Below are 20973 nucleotides of genomic sequence, written 5' to 3'. Positions count from 1 at the left end.
GTCCCTCTGTTTTCGGTACTCTAGGTTGGAGAGTATCTTGCTGTCAGAAGCATCACTCTACTCTACACAAAGGCTGTTTTTGACAGATACTTCTAATTACAGATTCCTTACCTTAGGATAGCCCCCTGGTGCCAGACTGGATCTGGAGATTTTTTATAGCAGTGCTTGGGCTACTTCTTAGTGGCACCCTGAGACTGCTCTCTAACTCCATACCACCCTGGAAGTGATAAAGCAGAGCTGCATGCAATCACCACCCGTGCACACTGAAATAAGTTATCTTTTCTTAACACACCTTCCGGTGCATATTTGGAGGCCGCTTCTGACTTTGTCATATTACTGCTGACTCATAAACCTTTGCACAGTGCTCTAGGGATCAATGCTTTGGCAAAAATGGCATGATTCAAGCCATGCCATGTCTGCAGAAAGCAGATGTCAGCCTTGACCCCCACGAGGTGTGCCTTTGGTTCCTGGGCCCAGGAAATCACTCCAGGTTGTATGATAGGGTTGTGCTTATGCACCAAAAGACGATTCATGACCGGGAGGTGAAGTTGAGAATTTGCCCTCTTTGTGTAGATTTTGCTCCCACCCCAAGTCATGGGCCCAATCTAGGTCTGTCATGAGACCATTCCCACGACTGCTGCACTCTACGCCCAAAGACCTCAGCCTCTGGTAAGTCCAAATTCAAGCACATGTATAAAAAAGCTAATTGGGACTTAACTTCATCCCACCACTCTTACTACAAAGAGAAGGGAAGAGGACATCAAGATGTCAGTCTCACTCAATTGAGGTCACTGGCTAATGTTGCCTGAGTTTCATGGTCTGATATCGATCCTTGCTGCGGATTGAGGCCTTCTAAGAGGCCATGCCGCAAATTTTCAATGTGCTTTCAGCTGCCTCTGGTGTGCCTTTGGGCACCACAGACCCGCAGGTGCCACCATTTGGGTTACCGCTGGTGCATCCGTCTCTAGCATGTCGGTCCACTCAGGACCTGTTACTAGGCCTGTATTAACTGTGATGCAGACTGGCTCCCAGCCCCGAGATCTGCTCCTGTTCCCCCCACCTCAGTGCTGGCACTGACACAACCGATGTCAGTGGATGATCTGCTGTGGACACTAATGCTTGATCCACAGCTGATGTTGGCTCAAGCTTGACCGATGTTGGGCTGTGAGATTACAAAAGAACAACTTGTTGTCAGGCACCCTGACTCAAACTCTACGTCCCTCCCACATCACAGTTATCAGTAGAGTTTCAGTTTTGTTTTGGGCTCTGATTCTACTCCTGTGCCAGATCAGGGTACAACCCAGAACATTATTATTATTTTTTCAGAAATATATATTTATTCAAATTTATACAAACAAGCTATCATTTTCCTGTAGAAAGGATGTAGGCACGGCATTATGTGGGATCAGTACATGCTAAACAGCAGCAAACCTCTCCTCAGAGCCGACCTAGATACGTAGACCTAGAACATAAACTGTAACCCGTGGTAGTGGCAATACAATATGAATACATAACAAATAATGAAAATGAGACCCAATAACCAGCATGTCACCTTCACCCAGTATTAGTAAATGACATACAAGCAGTACAGATAGGCTTCACCTATGCTGGTACCTGCCAGTGAGATCAAATCCATAGCAAATATTAAATCCTTTTGCATCCACAATATATTGTTTTACAATATTGCATTGGTCGCCTTCAGAAGAAAATGCGTCATTTGCTATGATGGATCAGAGGGCAGAAGAGGTACTACAATAACTGCTGTCTTCCATTAAGACCAAAACACTTTTTGAAGGAAATTCTACAGCCTTGATTGGAAACATCTGAGCCCTTACTCCCATTTTATTGATGCCTTTAAAGATTCTTTGATGACTACCTGGTCGAAACTATATTATTGAACATCTGTTAGCAGACGGGTGGGCTGATGTCATACACCAGTGCCTGGAGATCTAGTTTTTCTCACCAAGCTCTCCACTCCAGAAAGCCTTATTGTACATTTATCAACCAGTAATGTGAACCATAACTAATTTCTGACCAAACCTCCAGACAGAATCCAAAAGAATTGCTGCCTGTGGCACAATATATTTTCCTCTTCCATCTTGACACTGTTATCCGTGACACTGTAATTCATAAACGCAGTCTGTCAGGTGGACTGATAGCCACATGTACTTTGGGACATGGTAAACGAGATCTTGCATGCAGTCCAGGAGGATCTTAGGCCATCTCTGGTTCAGACGATACATGATAGGCAGGACTTGACCAGGTATGTTATAAAAGCTGGTTTGGATAGCACAGATTTTCACTGATACCGCAATAGTACCAGTGTTGTAGACATATCTGGATGAGGTGCACCTGGTTCCCCAATGAAGTACAGGCTTCGCTAACGGACATGTCCTTTTTTGGGTCTCACCCCTTAGGAGGGAAGGCGGACACTGCTTTTGAAAAGTTAAAGGGTAGCATAGGTACAATGCTTTCATTAGGGTTGTTCACACCTGCCAAACAATTTCTGTACCAGTTCCGGAAACGTGTGTCATTCCAACGGGCTGGCAAATAGGCAGAGGCTGCCATCACAGCCATTGATACAGTAGACAGTCTAGTTCTTTCCGGCCGCAGCAGCAGATCCAGCAGTCAGAGTATGGACCTCTAGCTCCTTGTCCTCTCAGCCAACAAACTGCTTTAGTTTGTTCTCAGTAGCACACCCCAACCGGTTGGGGCATGATTTAGCACTTTTTTTTTGTTTGAATGACTCATCTGTCAGTTGTGATTGATCATCAGATTGTTCAAACAAGCTATGGGTGTTCACAAAAGTGATGGCAGTGGTGTATGTCTCATTTTTATAGGGCGGGAGTTCCTGTATTTGTGTACCTTGATATCTGAGTGCTAAAGACAAGCTTGCTGCAATCAGTCATAGGTCACATCGGAACGGCGTAACCTTTGACATTGTTGGGTTTCACCACAAACAAGCTGAATTTCTACCTAATTCTCTCACAGAGGCTTCCATTTATTGGGGTGACTGCACATGATGAAGTTCAGGGCTTTTCCTCCGCATGATCCAGTTCAGGACAGTTGGGCTATGATCCAGATACTTCATGTTTGATCCTGGATGCAGGTGATGATTGGTCTGACGCTTCTTGGTCTCTTAGCCTTATTCATCCTTCTTATCAACCACATAAGGTGGCACATATGTACCCTGCAGTGGAACCTGAAATTCCAGTAGTCCGAGTAGTAAGCCGCTTCTCTGACACCATCCAGGGCTGGGAGGAGATAGCTAAAAATGTCAGTGGTGGCTGACCAATTGTAGTTTTGTCCTGCAGCAGGCCACCAACTCTTCCCCACCCAGAGCTGACAGTAGTGGATGATTCATCAATATTGGTTAGAGGGGGTGTCATGTGGACTTGCAGATTCCAGCAGTTGATACCAGCAGTTTTAGTTTTTCACAATAGTCCTTTCTGTTCTTTTTCTTTTTAAACTATATATATACTTACAATGTATAAGTGCTTAGTAATTTTAAGGAGTCCTGATGTTTACATGCTGTATATGTTTTATACCATTCCTGGGATTCAATGGTAGGTGTGTATATTTCTGAGGGTGGGACAACAGCCACTCTTTTACCTATGTGTGCCATGCAAGGAAAAGTGGAAACAGACATGTTGAATGTCCACCATGTGTAGGGTAAACATGCCATGTACTTCATGTAATTTTGTTTTTGTTAAGATTAAATAAACTCCCAATGTGGTTGTTAGTTTTCTCTAAACAAAAATGTTGGGGTGTGCGAGCTTTAAACGTAGTGCAGGCTCGGCACACTTTCAGTGTTGTAAAGACCTGCCCTAGTAGTGGCTCCCTTTACAGCAGGGAGATCCATTCAGGCATGCAGGGATCTCTAAATAGAGGCAGAGGGTCTTGTGTCATGGTGGTGGGTTTCATGACCTCCACTACAAAAGTGACAAGTGAGCCACTTGCTGGGGTCTAAATTATGTGTTTGAGAAGTTGAACATAATGCGTCACAGGATCATGTATAATGATATAATTTCAACATTGAACCCTTCTAATTCACATTCTAGATTGTGTTCCAACACCGTCCCTGCTATATGGAGGCAATACTGTCCTAATTGCTAAAACAAAATGAGTTCTTCATAAACTATTTCTGGCTTTTGAAGTGTATTATATCCAAAAGAAACTGAAGATCAAAGAAGCTAGGTAACTGATACCATTTGCTATGTAACACCTGGTTTACATAGGCATGATCACAATCCAATTGATAACTATATCTCATCTGAAGGTGCCCTTGTATGATACTGGGAAAGGGAAGAATACAACTCTGCATTGAATACTGCATTGGGGCATCCCTATGTGTTGCAAAATAACCACACTGGGGATGTAGTATATTTGCATTGAGTTCCGCATCACCTTTGATATCGGTTTATGTGAAATTAGCCTGGGTATCTTTCCATTAAGAAGCTGTAGTGCAGAGTGGAACAAATATTGCCCTAGGTCCTCTGACTGCTAAATACTGGATTTTATTACCTAGGCACTCACTACAAGAATTTGAGTACTTACTCACATAACCCACTGTTATCATGTGTGTGGTGTGGACTATAAAGCAAACTCTTAACATATATACGGATTGTACAGATGTGTTAGTCCAGTACTCTATAACAGGTTTCATATGGAAGGTTTGGAGGTAGAGGAAAAACATTATGTTACTTCAATAATGATGATCAAACTGAAACCTTTATGAATTATTTTCTGAAAATAAAGCAATGAAATGGCTTCTTGTGAACATTGATCTACAATGTGAATGGTTAGAAATCAGCAGGCACAGGTGAGGGAACGTTTTAAAAACTTTTAAAGAGAAAAAGATGGCCAAGAAAAGAGGGCTCCAAAATTAAGAAGATAGTGCAATAAAGACAACCGTTGAATAATTTATGTGTGATAAACTTTCCAATGGAAAGGCATTATTTTAGAAATTTAGAACACTCGAATAAATTGTCTTTAGACGTTTCACACTCTATATTTAATCATTTCCTTGTTGAAATTGGAAAGTGTTTAATGAAAAGAAATAAAATAGCTACCTATTCTAGTTCATTTTTTGGTTTTGTTTAATGACTTTGATGTATCAAGGCCAAAATATATTAAAGATATTAAATTATAAAGAGGAGATCTGCATAGAATGATCAAAGCATTTTTTTAAAAGAGGACTGGGTAAACTATCGTACAATCAATGTGCATCTTAGTTATTTACTTAAAAGACCTACTAGATAATAACACATGCATACCTTGATAGAAAATGAATCCTGCCATTAGTTATTCTTTAGCTGTGAATGGGTTCCAAATATTATCAACAAGGTTTTCATGATTCTTGGCCTTCAATAAGAATGTTTCCAATCTTCTTTTGTCAGTGATTTTGCATATGTTTACAATTCAAGATCATACATCTTATCCATGAGATTAAGGCTTTCTTAATGTTCATATTGATGAAAATAAAATACATAACCTTGTAAACAAGATTGTTGCATTTCACAGACACAAGCATTTTCTCTCCCATGCCTTTTCAACATGCCCAAAATGTCAAAATAACAAATATATATTGAAAATGTTATAGGGCACAACAGAGGCTTCAAAGGCACACATATGTACTGATAATGTGATCTGAAGGGCAAGACATGTTCGTGCAATTTAGTAAGACAACAAATATTATCAGTCTTTGATTTGGGATACAGTTTAAAGCATCATGTGTTTACTTTAATTTCTTCCTTGCAGGTTATGAAAGATGGAAGAAAGTAATTTCTGAACACTGCGGATGAAGTGATTGGAAACTGGATGATGTTTGTACGGCCGGCACGAAATGAACAAAAACAAAACTTGTGGCTCATTATTATCAAGAAGAAGTCTTCTTCACTACAGAAAAGGTAGCCGAAAACCGTAAAATTGAAAACTATCATAGGCCTATTTAGAAGGAAGTGTGCATGACTTGTCGTTTTACTTTGATACAGAAGACATCATTTGGATTGATAGAGGACAGAGTGTAAAAAGAACAAAAACTACCACATTAATGTACACCCTGAGCTAGCTCTCAATTTTACCTACTGGATGGACTCTAGACAAATCAAATGAAAAAAGGTTTAGTTTCACCAGTGCAATATTATGAAATTGCATGAATGTGTACTTGGATTTCCTCTAGATAAAATATATTCGGAGGTTTTAGTTAAATAATATAGCCTTATAGCCCGCCGTAGCGGGCTATACCCGCCATTAAAGGCCTGCTCCAGTGTTTAAGGTCTGAGCCAAAGTTGAGGGCCTTTAACAAGGAAGCTGGCCTTTAATGGATAGTATAGCCCAGCTACAGAGGGTTATAAGGCTATTAGAACATTCCACCACTAGAGGGCAGAATGTTCCAATAAATAATTCAAAGTCCTCACGGAGCCAGAGGAGATTCGAGCAAAATCCCTTCAGGCCCCATGAGGAGTTTGTGAGACAAACATTGGAATGTTGACACTTTGGGCTTTTACCAGCCATTAGAAGCCTGTAGCACTCAATTGTCTTCAATGGAGCTCCCAATATTCCAGTGTACCAATATGGAATCCAGGACTAAGCAACATGAAAAGGATCTGAAGCACCTTATTGGGGACAGATAAAAGGAGACAAAAGTTCAAAGGTATCACATCCGTCCTTCCATTGCTTCCACCAGACCTTTGATGACCCACGGGAGATAGGAATATAGGCAGTGGTGCTGGATGTGTGAATATATATGTTTTATGTTCATAATAATCCTGAAGTGCACTACAGAGCAACAGAGCTCTGTACAGAGTGGGCTGATCGAAAAAGGAGTGTGAAGCAAGTGCATCATGCCCATTATAATTGTGGAGTTACTCTTTGTGACATGTCTGATGGCATGCAGGAAGTCTCATCTGCAGGAAAGTTGTCCCTTCAAGAGGTTTGTCTTGAATTGTAGAAAAAAACAGAGCCTGTAAAATCTATGTTGCAGTGGAGCTCCTTTTCTTACATTCCATGGCTTTGAGTTTGATAATGCCCCTGCTATGGATGTTGCTTCTCAGATTTAGCCGTATGTTGAAGGTCACAGCCATCAGTGTGACAGCATATATTAAATATGATGTGGATAGGCAGAGGGAGTTAGTGAATTTACTTGAATGTAAGGATGATCTGTTCAGACCCTATCAGATCCTTACTGAGTTGTATAACTGTTCAAGGGCCCAGTTGACAGCAGTGGGAGTCTCTAATGCCTCTATGCAGATTTTACCATCAATAAGTAAAATGTGTGCTTATGCAGCTATTTTTAACACATGGAAATGCTCAAACCTCATGAAGAAAGACACCCCTTTTGTACTATTTTTAATAGTGAAGACAAACATGTTAATGTGATCAATGAAGAAGTGGATGATTGGCTACTTAAGATGTTAGCCCCCATTAAGACAAGGGCCTTTCACCATCCTTAGCCCTCTGATACTTAGCTTTGGCAGATTTAAAGTGTCTTAAAAAGGAATTAAAAGATTTGAGTGATTATGGAGGCGTAATTACTGTACAAACTAAGCCATCCAAGGCACTATAAACATAAGAGTAGACATTAAGTTGTTGAGTAGTTTATTGTACAGGTAATATAATCCCATACAGTTAAAACAAAATAAAAGAAACAATTGATAATACATATGCAATCAGACGTTAAATACATACTAAAAAAATGCTCAATAATTTAAATACACATACCACAATGAGAAGCATTCCCACATAATATTATAAAACCTATAGTTAAAATAACCGGACCGCCACAATCCAGAACCCCAGGTGATGCATGATAAACAGGAGGGCCCACGGTGCTCAAAGCCCTACAGTGCATAAGTGCATTAAATGATCGTTAAGCGAGCTGCCAACAAGATCAAAACCCATGGTGCAACATTAAAGCTCAGCAAATTGACGAAGTTAATGCAAACCCAAATGTAGCAAGAGCGTGTGAGAATTTCATAACATAATTACCCACTACTCGCAGCGCCCCGAAATGTGGTCTGAGCAATTTTAATAAATTTGACATTAAGTTCAACTATCTCTCATGGAAGATGCAAGTTTCTACTAAATCTTCAAAAGTGATTTTATAATTGTTCATATTTTACTCACCTGTGCTACAAAATACTTAACAGACCTCAAGAAATGTCACCAAACCTGTAGATCTAATGACTTGAGTAGTCTACTCGACCTAACTGTAAATGTACTTAAACTATTCTCAAGGTGTGTTATTCCTAGGCAATTATTTTACTAACCTCCTTTTTCTTCATTATCACAAGAGCATCTTCAAGTATGCTGCTGCATAAAAAACTTTTGATTTAATAAACTAAACTTTTTCTTCATGTGTAATGAGAATCTAGCCCATAGAGGGTATACATGACTTGCCTCTTAGTTCATTTATCGCATTGTCATCAGGGCGGGGGCAGCAGTTACTGTTTAAAAACTCACTTTTAGTAGATATATTACTAAAGCATGATATGGGTTTGCACTGCCATTTACAAACATCACTTTTTCCATTGAAATGGCCACAAACCTTCCTTTCCACTAACATGAAATTTTACTGATAAAACCATATAGTGTTTAACCAATAATCTGTGGAAATTCGGTTCCAGCAAAACTATTTATCATTTGCACATCACCAAGTAGAGTTATGATTTCTTTTCATCCTATTCATTCTTTGGTCTCATCAGAGAGACTTCCAAAAATGTGCTTGCTTAAGTTCTGAAATATATTTTGAAATGTTTGTACAGTTAATTTACAAGATATTTAAAAGTTGTGTGTTAGGAAAAAATCCTGAAATCCTAAAGTCTTTCAGTTCACACTCTTTGCACAGCACAATTGTCAGATAGTTCACTTTACAAAATCCTCTAACTTTGCAGTTTGTAAAGGTATACACCAACTTACAGGATAAAACAAGCAGCAAATTGTAAGAAGACATAAACTGACATATTACCTCTGTCGCTGAACCAGAGCAAATGTTACAAGATAAAAACAAACTTTAAAGGCACCTTTATTGTTCATTCACTTTCTCAGTGAACAGAATGTCACTTTCTGAGTGAACAAAACACCTGTTATTTGTCAGCTTGCCAGAACGGCCAATAGGCCCTAAAATTAGCTCGCCCTGATAAAGTCTGACCACCATAGCGAGTGGGTGAGTAGATTTCTTGAGGTCGCCAAACCTATTGCAGTGAGCCATAAAGTAACTAATATTTCTTTGAGAAAATGAATACATTGTGCCTAAATTTGAGCAAAACTTCAGCTACCTGAAAATGATGGTAACACTCTGAAATATTAAAATTCTAAGCTTTTAAACCAAGTACTGGCTAACTTTTCTTCTCTGACCCTTGACCGCTGCTTCTCTGAGGTCAGGCGCTCTATTAAATCTGGGTCGCTTTAGGAAGCCTGCCCTGTCTGTATTCTCAATCTAAACACTAAAAAGCATATCCCAGCTCTGACAATTGTTTGTAATTCTTCTCTTTATACTGCTATGCTTCTACCTTTTAGTTGGAAACTTGTCATGATTCCACCAATGCTTTAAAAAATATTTTCTGCCCCTCATTGTTCCAAGCAACTATTGTCCTATCACATTGCTTCTAATTTCTATCAAAACAATTGATCAACTGTTCTTTCTTTGAATTGAATTTCACCTTGAGTTCCATTCAGTTAGGTTTTCAATCATCTTATAGCCCAGAGTGGAAACTTGTAACAGTGGTTCATGAGATGCAGTGGTTTAAGAGCAAGTTGGCTGAGCAGCATTAATCCTTCTGGATTAGGCTGCAGCCTTTGACCCATTTTACATGAAGCACTTATAAATTGACTGCACTGAATTGGTATAAGAGCTCAGCTGTGAACTGGTTTCCACCTCTCTAAATAATAGGTCAGCAGTAGTTAAACGTGTGTTCTCCATGTCTGCCACCAATTAAGATAATCAGGGGGTTCTGCAGTGCTCCTTTTTGAGACTTGCGTTGTTAAACTTCAATATGGCCCCATTGCCTCACAATGATTAGGTCATCCTGCATTTTTTTACTTTATTATGATGTATGCTGATGACTCAACTCATCCGCTGAATTAAATCAACCCAACTTTAAGTGTTGTCTCAGGAGTAGGAAGATGGCTACTATGCAGCTCTGGCAAAACAGACGTGTTGGCTTGCGGACACTTCATACTATTTGATGAGAAGATTGGTGACCTTTGGACCTTGATGCTCTACCTTCATTTAGTACCACTGTTAGAAATCTTTGCTTTTACCTTAGGTCAACAAGATTACCTCCACCTGCTTCCTTGTTTAAAAAAAATTGAAAAAATATTTTTCTGTAACAATGCCACAGATTCGATTTTCAGGCTTTCATTATTTCAAGACATGACTACTGGACCAGCCTGAAAATCGGAGGTTCCCGAAAATTGGTTGCAAAATTTAAACTGATCCAAAATACTGTGTGCTTGATGTTCAGCCCCAGTTTTCCACAACAGATGGCAATTGCATTGGCTTCCTGTGGGGAAAAATACTTTTAATACATTATGACTCACTGTCTGTGCAGTCAACACTTAAGGAACTCCATAACTTAAGGGCAAATTTCAGAAATACACCCCTTTCCGACCCCTTCATTTGTCTTATAACCATATCCTGGTGATTCCTCAGTTTAGAAAAGTGAGAATGGTTTACCATGATTTTCACTTTCTTGCAGCTAAGCACTCGAATTTTCTTCCTCAATTTTTTAAGGGAACTCATAATCACCTTCAGTTTGTAAAATCATTAAAAACATGTAATTTTAAGTAAATTTGTGGATTAGTCTAGCTTGATTCTTGTTTAGCTAGCTAGTCTGCAAAAGGATTCCCTTCAGGGTAACAGTTCCCCTTTATAAAACTTAATAAAATAACAAAACAGAAGTCTCTTACTGTTGCAGACAGTCCCAGATAATGGGCTGAGTAAAATGTGAGCAACATTATTGCAGGTACTGTAACACAAAGAGGACAGACCAGAACTACTATTGGAGGTTAGGGAACTGAATCTCACTACGTCAAGTGGATGCCATATTTGTTTGCTTAGAAAGTTTGGCTTTTGGGATACCTTCCAGCCAAGAGTTTGTTTCAGAAAAAGAAAATGAATACTTTTCCTGGCGCACAGGGAGTTTACTTCCTGTATGTGAGCAGCACAGAGTTATTTTTCTGCCGCATGGCAGCCTTCTCAAGCAGGAAGAAATTAGTGAGAGTTTCCGTGCCCTAAAAAAGACCTGATGATTGGCATTATGAATTAACAACCCCATGGCAGATTGTTAGTTTAGATGTTTCACCTTTTGGAAACCAGTGCTTCCCCCAACTTTATACATTGTGTGAAGTCACAAGTTTGGTGGATCAGGATCACTACTAATTTACACAGGCCCACCTGCTTTGCCACACTCTGAATGACCCCACAGGTCTATTAAACATGTTTAAATTACACTTCCAGTCTTCTAGATAAAATTCATAATCTTATGGTTAAAACGTACCCTTTTTTGTCCATAGCCAGTTGATCCACATACAGAGCTGAAGGCCTGGTACGCTGCAGATTATTTGAACTTCATGGAAATTTCCACAGTTGTCATCAAAGAAGAAACAGATGTTTGTGTGTTACCACCGCCCTTCACAGTAAGTTTCAATTGAATATATTTTCTTCTTCAGTCCTAGGCCCTTATTACATATAGCACACAGTGCACCCTTAACTAGATGTACTGGGCACAGAGCAAGATAGTGCGGCCTGTCACGGTAAATGTCCTCTTTGAATGCAGGTGTGAACCCACGATTGCATTGAGAACAGTGCATTTGCGAAATTCCTGTCTGCCTTTCACTGTGAAGACAGCTGGCCTGGCAAGCGTATCTAAGGGAGACAGATCCCTTTTCAGGTGGGTGCACAGTCCATGCACCCTTCTGACGGTTTCTTTGCATCTGCATTCACATCTGTAATATGCAAACAAAAACAGGTGATGGATGTAATGCTTGAATTACTCTCAGCCACTGGCAATTGATCAGGGCTGCATCCCAATCCATCGTTTGTTTTGCCCACAATGCCACCCCAATTTGGACTCACCCATATGCATCTCAGTCTTGACCTTGCTCCCCATGGGAACAGTCCAGCCTGAACTTCCAGACCTCCCTGGACCGGATACAAGCATCCTGGGACCGGTTTGGGGTATCACCCCCTCATCAGCCAGGCTATCTGGAATGACAGGGCGAGGAAAAAAACGATGGATATAGGCCCAGATCTGTGACTGGGGGTGAATGTTTGACATGGTTTGAACATTCCGTCCATAATCTGTTCTTTTTGCATTTGTCACCATAAGTGGGAGCAGTATGCTCAGACGTCGGTCCAGTGATCGCCATGCCACTGGATTTAAGCTAGTCTGGCTGATGCGGGGTGATACCCAGAAACCAGTCCCAGGATGCTTGTTTCCAGTCCAGGGAAGACCTGGCCTGGCAGTAAGGGCTGGTCTGTTCCTATCTGGAGCAGGTTCAAGACTGATTTGCATATGGCTGGGTCCATACTGAAATGGCGTGGCGAGCAAAAAAACAATGGATTTAGGCCCAGATGGGTGAATGTTTGACATTCTTCAGCATTCCGTCCATCATCTGTTCTTTTTACATCTGTGATATAGCACAGCCATAAAGGCAATGAGTTCCCAAGTTTGTCTGAGGCATGCCCTGTGGAATTGTGCCAGTGCACGTTTAGCATTAGCACGATCTGTATTACAGAAGGGGCTGCGCAAGCACCTCTTCATTAATACCATGTGCCTGTGGGTGCTGAAAGCAAGTGCGAAAGCCTATGGTCTCCTGGGGCACTTTCTGCGAGGCAGCCGATGGTGTATAGAGCCTAACATTTTTATTTAAATCATCTTGTTTACTGCAGACTGTGTGTACATAAAAAATAGAAGCAGAAGTCCCCCTGAAACTATGCAACAATACTTTAGATATAGCCTTTGGATGCTAGAAGGTACACAAACCAAATACAATGAAACCATTGTATGAGAACTACTTAAACAAACTCAGTTACTTAAATAGGTCTGAAAAAGTCCTCTAGATGAGTGTGAAAGGTATGAGGGAAACACTCCTAATGCAAAAGTAAACATTTTAGCTTCATTAAAATATTTTTGTTCATTTTTCTTTGGTGGTTGTATAACCCTGATTCTAAAGTAAGGACTAGGGCTCATGCTCACTTGTGAAATCAGCTGCAAAATGTGTTAGATCTCACCATTACTGCTAGGACTACTTTTGGTTGCACATTGGATTTGATATCCCTCAACATTAAAGATGGTACTGAGGCAGGCTTTTTTCGCATTAAAACTCTTTTTCAAGGATACCTTTTCAGACATTCCAGTCTATAGACCTCCTGGCACAAGGGCCAGTTTTTTTTAATCATGGGGACAGATTATTGAAGCCTACCTTAATTATAGGTACACCACTATATTAGGGTATTTTAACTTTCATTTTGATAATTCCCCTAGTGAGGACATTGCCTCTTTGCTTGAGTTAATGACTAACCCAGAATTGACCCAGAGAGTTAGGATGCCTACTCACTCCTCGGCGCACACCTTTGATGGTATTTCTTCTAATCACCCTGACCTAATTATTAATGGAATTTGCCCTTTGAGCTGGACGGACCACAATATTATTCTCTTCAGTCTTCCCTTGCACCATTTTACAGTCAATAGAACCCCCACAAAGTTTACTACCATAGAAACAGAAGTAAGTTCACAACAGCTAATTTTGAACTAGCCCTTTGTGCATCTAAACACAACACAGAGCTCTCTCTGGACTTCTTTGCTGACAGTTTCGACACCTGGGTTTCTCTCTTCCTTAGATTCCATCACTCCTTTAAGAACCAAAATTATGTCCTGGACTAAACTATCTGCACCCTGGTTTTCAGCTGAACTTAAGGAGTTGCGTTTGAAATGCCGTCGGCTAGAGTGCAGATGGTTGTTTACTGCCAATGCTGAGGGAAAGCTCGCTGAAAAAGCTAAGCACAAGACTATGCTGTCACAATATAAAATGGTTATCAAATAAGCAAAAATTGCCTTCTTCACAGATAAAATCAGGATAGCAAGCAACACTTCCAAACTTTTGTTCAAGGCTATTGAAGACTTGGCCTCTCCCCCTGCTCAGAACCAGGTTTCTACCTCCCACGTTTTCTGTGATGGCATGGCACTTTTATTCAAAAATAAAATTCTGTACCTATACTCCTCCTTTGACCTTCTATCAGATGCAGGCTCCTCCTCCCCTGTTGTGGGCTCCTCTGGACAAAAACTGCTGGATTTTTCTATAATTTCTCTTCAACAGACTAAGAAGTTACTCCTGAGTATTAAATCCGGGTCTCTGTTAGATCCCTGCTCTGCCAAAAGTTTTCACTTGGCTTCAGAACCTGTTGCTGATTTTCTACAAAATACTTTCAGGTGTATTCTAAAATCTGGCATTTTTCCCATTTCTAGGAAACAAGCATTGGTTACTCCCTTATTGAAGAAGCCCAATGCAGATCTGGACGATTTTAAGAACTATCGCCTGATCTCTTTGCTCCCATTGCCAGCTAAAGCTTTAGAAAAATTCCTAAATAAGGAACTTGTAAATTTTATGGAAACACAGAGTTTCCTGGATCCCTCACAAACTAGCTTTGGGTCAGATCATAACACTGAGGCCGCACTTGTGGCAATAACTGACAACATATTTCTATTGCTTGACTTGACCGCAGCATTTGATATGATATGGCTAGCACGGATGATTCAATGGCTGCAGAAGATTGGGGTTGATGGCCCTGCCCTCCGTCTACTATCTTCCTTCCTCACAGACAGAGTCCATGTGGTCAGCTGTGTTGACTTTAAACCGGAGGCCTTCAGTCTTCCTTATGGCGTCCGCCAGGGCTTCACGCTGATTCTAACTCTTTTTAACATCCTCTGGTGCCTCTGGTGTGGTTTTTTGTCTTTGAAATTCAGTCATACGCTGACGACACTCAAATCATTGTGTCTGTCTCCAGTAATGTGACCTCTGTTGCCCAGGCCTTTAGGCACTGTATGTCCAGCATTGAGAAATGGATGAACAGCAACGCGCTCAAACTCAATTCTGAAAAAACAGAAGTTCTAGTTTTCAGTGGCCAGGACTCAATTTGGTCTAAAATCTGGTGGCCTGAGGAGTGTGGGCCTCTTCTGACCACTGTGAAATCCATCAAAAACCTGGGTATTTTGTTTGACAACTCCTTGAGCTTCAATAACCAGGCTAGTCACACTTCCAGGACTTATTTTCATATTATTAGAGTCCTGAGGAAGATCTTTCCTTTCATCCCTAAGGAATTACATCAGGCGGCTGTCATTGCGCTTATCACTTCTCGATTACATCATTGTAACTTCTTATACCTGATTACTAATATAATAGGCGTCAACAAGTTGCAGGTTGTGGAGAATGCTGCTTCCCAGCTCATTCTGAACATCTCTAAACGGTGAGGGAAGGTCTGTGTTCTATCCCCTGGCTTGCTATCAGAAAGAGAATTGTTCTCAAAGCCTTGTGGGTGTTTCACAGGGATTCACCTCCAGACCACTGAACAGCTCAATGCTTGGTTTCATTCATATGTACTAGCAAGACCTCTTAGATCTTCCTCTTGTAGACTGGCAACTGTTCCAAGTTTTCACAAAGCCAGATGGGGAGGAAAGGCTTTCTCTGTGGTAGCAGCCAAGCTGTGGAACACCCTGCCATCCCACATTGCTCATATAGCAACTTTTTTCCCTTTAAAAAACATTGAAAACATGGATCTTCACTCAGCATGGCTCTGAATGAGTGTTCATTTGTCCTGACGGGTCTCTGCTAGTGCTTTGATGCCGTCTGGTTTACTGGGCTCAACAAATGCTTATAACATAAAATCTATCCGCAGTGTTATAAATGACACTGCATCTCTGTGTTCTGGACATTGGAGGGGACTCAAAGTCCCAACTTTCACAGGCCCAAGGAGGAGGGGCCGGATACCTCCATCACCCCCGAATTACGCTCTAAAGCGCCTGGTGTTATCTTGCAGTGCAGGATGCGCCAGGAAAAGCCCGGGAAAAAGTCAGGCCCATCTGCACCCATCAGCAGCCGGTCGAGGCTGGGCTGGGTCACCCCCCACCCCCCCAACAACTACTTCCTGGGGTGAGTAACTTCTTTGTGTTTGATTTACTCAGTGGCCCACTGGCAAGGTGTTTCCGGCCTTCAATAAGTATTTTTCCTCTTGGGCTGTCATTTGCAAGAGGATGGGTAAGAGAGAAGGAGATGTTGTAAATATGGTGGAAAAAACGCCCAGAAGTAAGAAAATCATTCTGACTTTGCTCAGTAATGCAGTTAGGGCTCTGTTGGACGAAATAATGCAGGTGGAAGATCAAATGCCCTCTTTTTTGTCGCACATTAATGCTGTTGAGTCTGGTATTGAGACCCTGTCCTTGACTGTGTCTTTCCAAACTCTCCCTACTGTTCCTGGTAATAGTTTGCCCCAGGAGAAGTTGTCTTTACCAGAGCCAAATCTTAAGATTCTCTCTTCCTCTTGTGCTACTCTGCCTGTCGATTTGAAGACAACTGTCAAACTGAAGACCAAAACCACTGTGCCCTTGTCTCGGACCCCATTGGTAAAGAACTGGGGAGGAAATGCAAGAAGTAAACTCCTTGAGAGGCAGCCTCTGTGGCTCTGGTAGCCTTCAAACTTTTCCACAGGACATTGCATTAAAATGTTTGGACGCTGTTGAGCCTCTTCTTGCTCATTTGTCCAATCTGGAGGACAGACTGGGGAAAGTGGAAGGGGGCTTGGGTGATATAGTTAGCTTGTTGAAGAAGCTGGATCATAGAACTTTTCCAACTGACCACTCCCCCTAGTGCCCCACCCCATTGCCTATGCTCCCAATACTTTGCAGACAGGGCCTTCCCACATACAAATCCCCAGAGCACCTCTATCCCCCAGAGATGAGGCTAGTCACCCTGTTGCTCCCCTACAGAGCTTCCAGGAGGATGCACATTGTTCAAATAACAGGCCTACCACAGGGAGCAGGAAACCCACTTGTATTCATAATACCTCGGCCCATGAATCTGTAACCCTTAATGCCTCTGAAGCTAATTGAAGAGGTCTGACATACAACTCTACAGGTAACTCCTCATGGAACCGCTTCCCCTATATTACCTCTTCAACCAACTTAATTCCTTCAAAGGTGTCCTTCGATTGCCCCCTGCTTCGACACCCTATGTCTGTGTGATGGTCAACATGCTGCCTCTTAGTGGACGGGGTGGTAGAGAGCTTTAGCCAGATTAAAAATAGTGATTCACTGGCTCTCAACCCGGAGGGCCCCTCTCCTAACCCCTCTATTATTTAACAAGATCATCATGGTGCTCAGGGTGGCATCGATTGGGGACACCCACAAATTTGCCCCTGGTGATTGTGTCATGGCTAATTTTAGGAACCCCAGGATGGTGGAGAAGTTCTGATTTAATATTAGGCCCAATTCCCTTTTGAAAATTGATATCTTACTGCACTCCCTCGGTTCCTTGTACCCCCTCAAGAAAAATAAGTTTTCACCCCGAGGCGTCGTCCAGTATGCCTCGGTGGGTACCTGACTCTTCGTCATGTAGACTCAATCCCAATTTTCAGCCCAAATATAGATTCATCTCCTTAACCAAACTAGATGAGCAAGATTTACTTCCAGCTCATATCGCTGCTATCCAAGGGGTGGCTGATGTACTTACGACCTGTAACTTGTAACCTTCACAGGAATTTTCTGCTGGAATGTTGGGGATGCTAGAGTATTATCGGATGGTGCATAGGAGAAATGTTTGCTGAAACCTTATGGGATTATTTGTCTCCAAGAGATTTGGGATGTTTCGGGGTTTCTGTACTTGGATGGAAATGCTGCTTTTGTTTGTTAACACTACACCCTTGTCACATGGTAGAGCAAAGGGGGACTGGTGACTTTTGTAAGTTTAGGCATAGGCTGTGAAATTGAAAGAGTTACTTATAACTCACTAAATATTTTAGGTGTCCTTTTGACCTTTCCGACTAAGACAACTGTGGGAGTGATACATGTTTATTATTCGGTTTGGTCGAGCGAACCCCTCGAAGAAGAATTACAAATCTTTCCGGAAGGCAATTTTTTTGGACCGGCCAAATTCACCATTGATTTTATTACTAGGAAATTTTTACATACATCCGTTTGTCATGTGGTTCTAACGTAGAGAATGCTGACACCCATGACAGTACTGAGCAGGCACATTTTATCCACTCCCTCCAGGGAGATGCTTTAAATAATTTAAAGTTTAAGGGAAGATGCTTTCGCTTAACTATTGATTGTATCTTTGTGTCGGCTTGTATCGTTCCCCTTTTCAATGTAAAATGGTCTGAAACACCCATAGAGACCATAACCTGCTAACCGCTGAGTTCAGATGGTATGACTGGGCGTAAGGAAACCCCGCTACACAAAGAAACTCTCATAACTAAGGAGCAGGGTTCGCAGAATAAGCTGGGCAAAAGTTATCCCCGCGACTTCTTAAGAAACGTGGTACCAATTTGAGGAAACTATTTTGAAACCTGTCTACAGTAGAGGGCTCCGATAAGTTAATTATGGACTTGTTTACTAATATTTTCTTAGAAGTCCAGGCAGCCCTTACTAGGAAGGTGAGTGTTAGGAATTACACAGATATTACGGCGGCCTCTACAGTGCTCATATAAATAAACACACCGCATGCGATAGTTTGGTGAAAAAGCCCTTGGTGCCAAGCCGCGGGTTCTTTTATTTACTTGCGCTCCTTAAGTCAGGAGCAGACCAACTTCCCCGTCACGGCAGGGGTAGTGATATTTCAGTGCAGAGAGCGGAACACCCCTGCACGCCAAAACCACATCGGCGCAACATACATTCCTCCTTAACCTTAAATAAAACATTAACCACACAATAAGGCATATATATCGGGAACATGCCAAATAGGCTTAAACCCTTATATAATGAAAAACATGACCGAAGAAAAAAACAAGCACCCTTGCTATGAGTGCGAATAACTGTTAAGGTCTATTTACATACATAGTCCTTCAGTTTCAAATTGGCAGAGGACGGAGATTGTATTGGTCCGTGCCTCTCCTGGGTACAAGGTCCATTACAGGGTTGCTTGATGGGAGACTAGTGGTCACCACTTCATCCCAGATCCACTCCCTCAATTCTGAACGGGGTCCTCAACGGTATCTGTGACCCACTGGGAAATACCGCTGAGTCAGAGGGTAGGTGTCCAGTTTCAGAAAAACATCTCTCACCATCTTCTTTGTCAATTCCTGACAACACAGGCACCCCAGAAGATGCTGGCTCCCCTGCCGGTTGATAATATCGCTTAAAGAAAGACACATTACTAGTCAGCATTTCAGTACCTTTTTTGACTGTACCTTTTTTACCTTGACAATTGTCCACAGAGCAGCCTCAAACAGGAGTTTGAACTTAACCCCTGGATGCCGATTCTTCACCAATACCAACTCTCCTACTCGTAGATCACGGATGTGTGCTTGCCTCTTCTGAGACATTCGATCATTCTGCACCTGGCGGGAGTGTAGCTGGGTGGCGACTTGGTCATTAAGCCAGTTGGGAGCAGTTACATGGGGAATGGTGTCTCTCACTCCTCTTAGCATGCACACCATGCTGGGAGCCACACCAGCTCTGACATGAGTTAACCTATGTTCCCACAAGAATTCAAATAGGGCACATTCCAGGTTCTTGCCTTGAGCCACCGCAATTCTCAAAACTTTATTCAAAGTTCTCATAAACCGTTCAGCTTCCCCGCTGGCTTGAGGCCAATGAGGAGTAATTTTCCGATGACAGATGGCATAGGAAGCCAGATATGATGCAAACTCATGACTAGAAAATGGAGGACCATTATCTGTTCTCAGTTCCTGCACGATCCCGTGGGTGGCCATAATCTTCTCCAGGCAGGGTACGGTTTGTTCAGTGGTGGTGGAATCCAATACCTCCACCTCAGGGTATTTTGAAAAGTCATCTATGACCACCAACATGTGGCGACCATCAGGGAAACTGCCCAAATCTGCGCTGGCCCTATGCCAAGGAGTTGACGGAATGTGCTCTGCAAGAATAGGTGCCAGAGGGTCAGCTGGACCAAGCGTTTGGCACATAGGACATTGTTATATGGTTTGTTCAAACCTGGCATCCAGCCCGGGGAACCATACCTTACTCCTCAACCTTGCTTTTGTTTTTACCTCGCCTTGATGAGCAGCGTGAGCCAGGTCAATGGTCCTCTGTTGCAGTGTCTCTGGGAGGACCAAACAACTGCCCCGCAATAGGCATTCTTCTGATGATACTGCCAGCTCCTGTCTAACGCAGTACAATGACGATAAAGTGGCACTCGCCTCTGCTGTCCTGCGAGATAAATTTTGCTTTAACAGATGCCATCTCCCGTCTCAAACACAAGACATCACCAGCTGTAGAGCTGCATCTGCTTGTGTAGCTTCTTGAATGTCTTTGATGAACATGGGAAGGGGTCTTGACCGCTCCACTACTAGTCTCACATACTCTTCCCCATCATCCACCTCCTCTTCCTCTTTGGCCGTCAGAGGTTTAGCATGCATTGAAAGGTAACCAGCTGGATTTTGTGCACCAGGTGGATATACCTCTGATAATTGATACTCCTGCAATTGGAGAATCCACTTCTCTATCCGGGGTGGTGCATGGGAGACAGATTTGTTAAACAGAGGCATAAGTGGCTTATGGTCTGTGTGCTCTACAAATGAATGACCATATATGTACGAATGAAAATGGCGACAGCTCCAATGTACAGCTAGTGCTACTTTTTCTTTGTGCGAATAACGCTGCTCTGTACCTGTTAAAGCCCTGCTAGCATAAGCCACTGGTGCCCACTCTCCGTCATCACCATTTTGAGATAGAACAGCTCCCAGCCCTACTGGGCTGGCATCTACCAATATTTCAGTGTCTTTGGATGGGTCCA

At 42.1% G+C, this 20973-nt stretch overlaps 1 protein-coding gene across 2 annotated transcripts in view; it reads left to right on the top strand.

Annotated features, from left to right (window-relative positions):
* LOC138295999 (zinc finger protein PLAGL1-like) overlaps positions 1-20973 on the top strand; it is a 318202-nt gene that overhangs the window by 244277 nt on the left and 52952 nt on the right. For both annotated transcript variants that reach the window (XM_069234701.1, XM_069234700.1), the window contains exons 2-3: positions 5761-5909; positions 11518-11640. In XM_069234701.1, coding sequence (XP_069090802.1) covers positions 11575-11640 — 66 coding nt within the window. In that variant the 5' untranslated portion in view covers positions 5761-5909; positions 11518-11574. The remainder of the gene's footprint in view (positions 1-5760; positions 5910-11517; positions 11641-20973) is intronic.

This window comes from Pleurodeles waltl, chromosome 5 (genome assembly GCF_031143425.1).
Source record: "Pleurodeles waltl isolate 20211129_DDA chromosome 5, aPleWal1.hap1.20221129, whole genome shotgun sequence".
NCBI classification, from domain to species: Eukaryota; Metazoa; Chordata; class Amphibia; order Caudata; family Salamandridae; genus Pleurodeles; species Pleurodeles waltl.
This window is presented reverse-complemented; position numbering and strand designations above follow the sequence as displayed.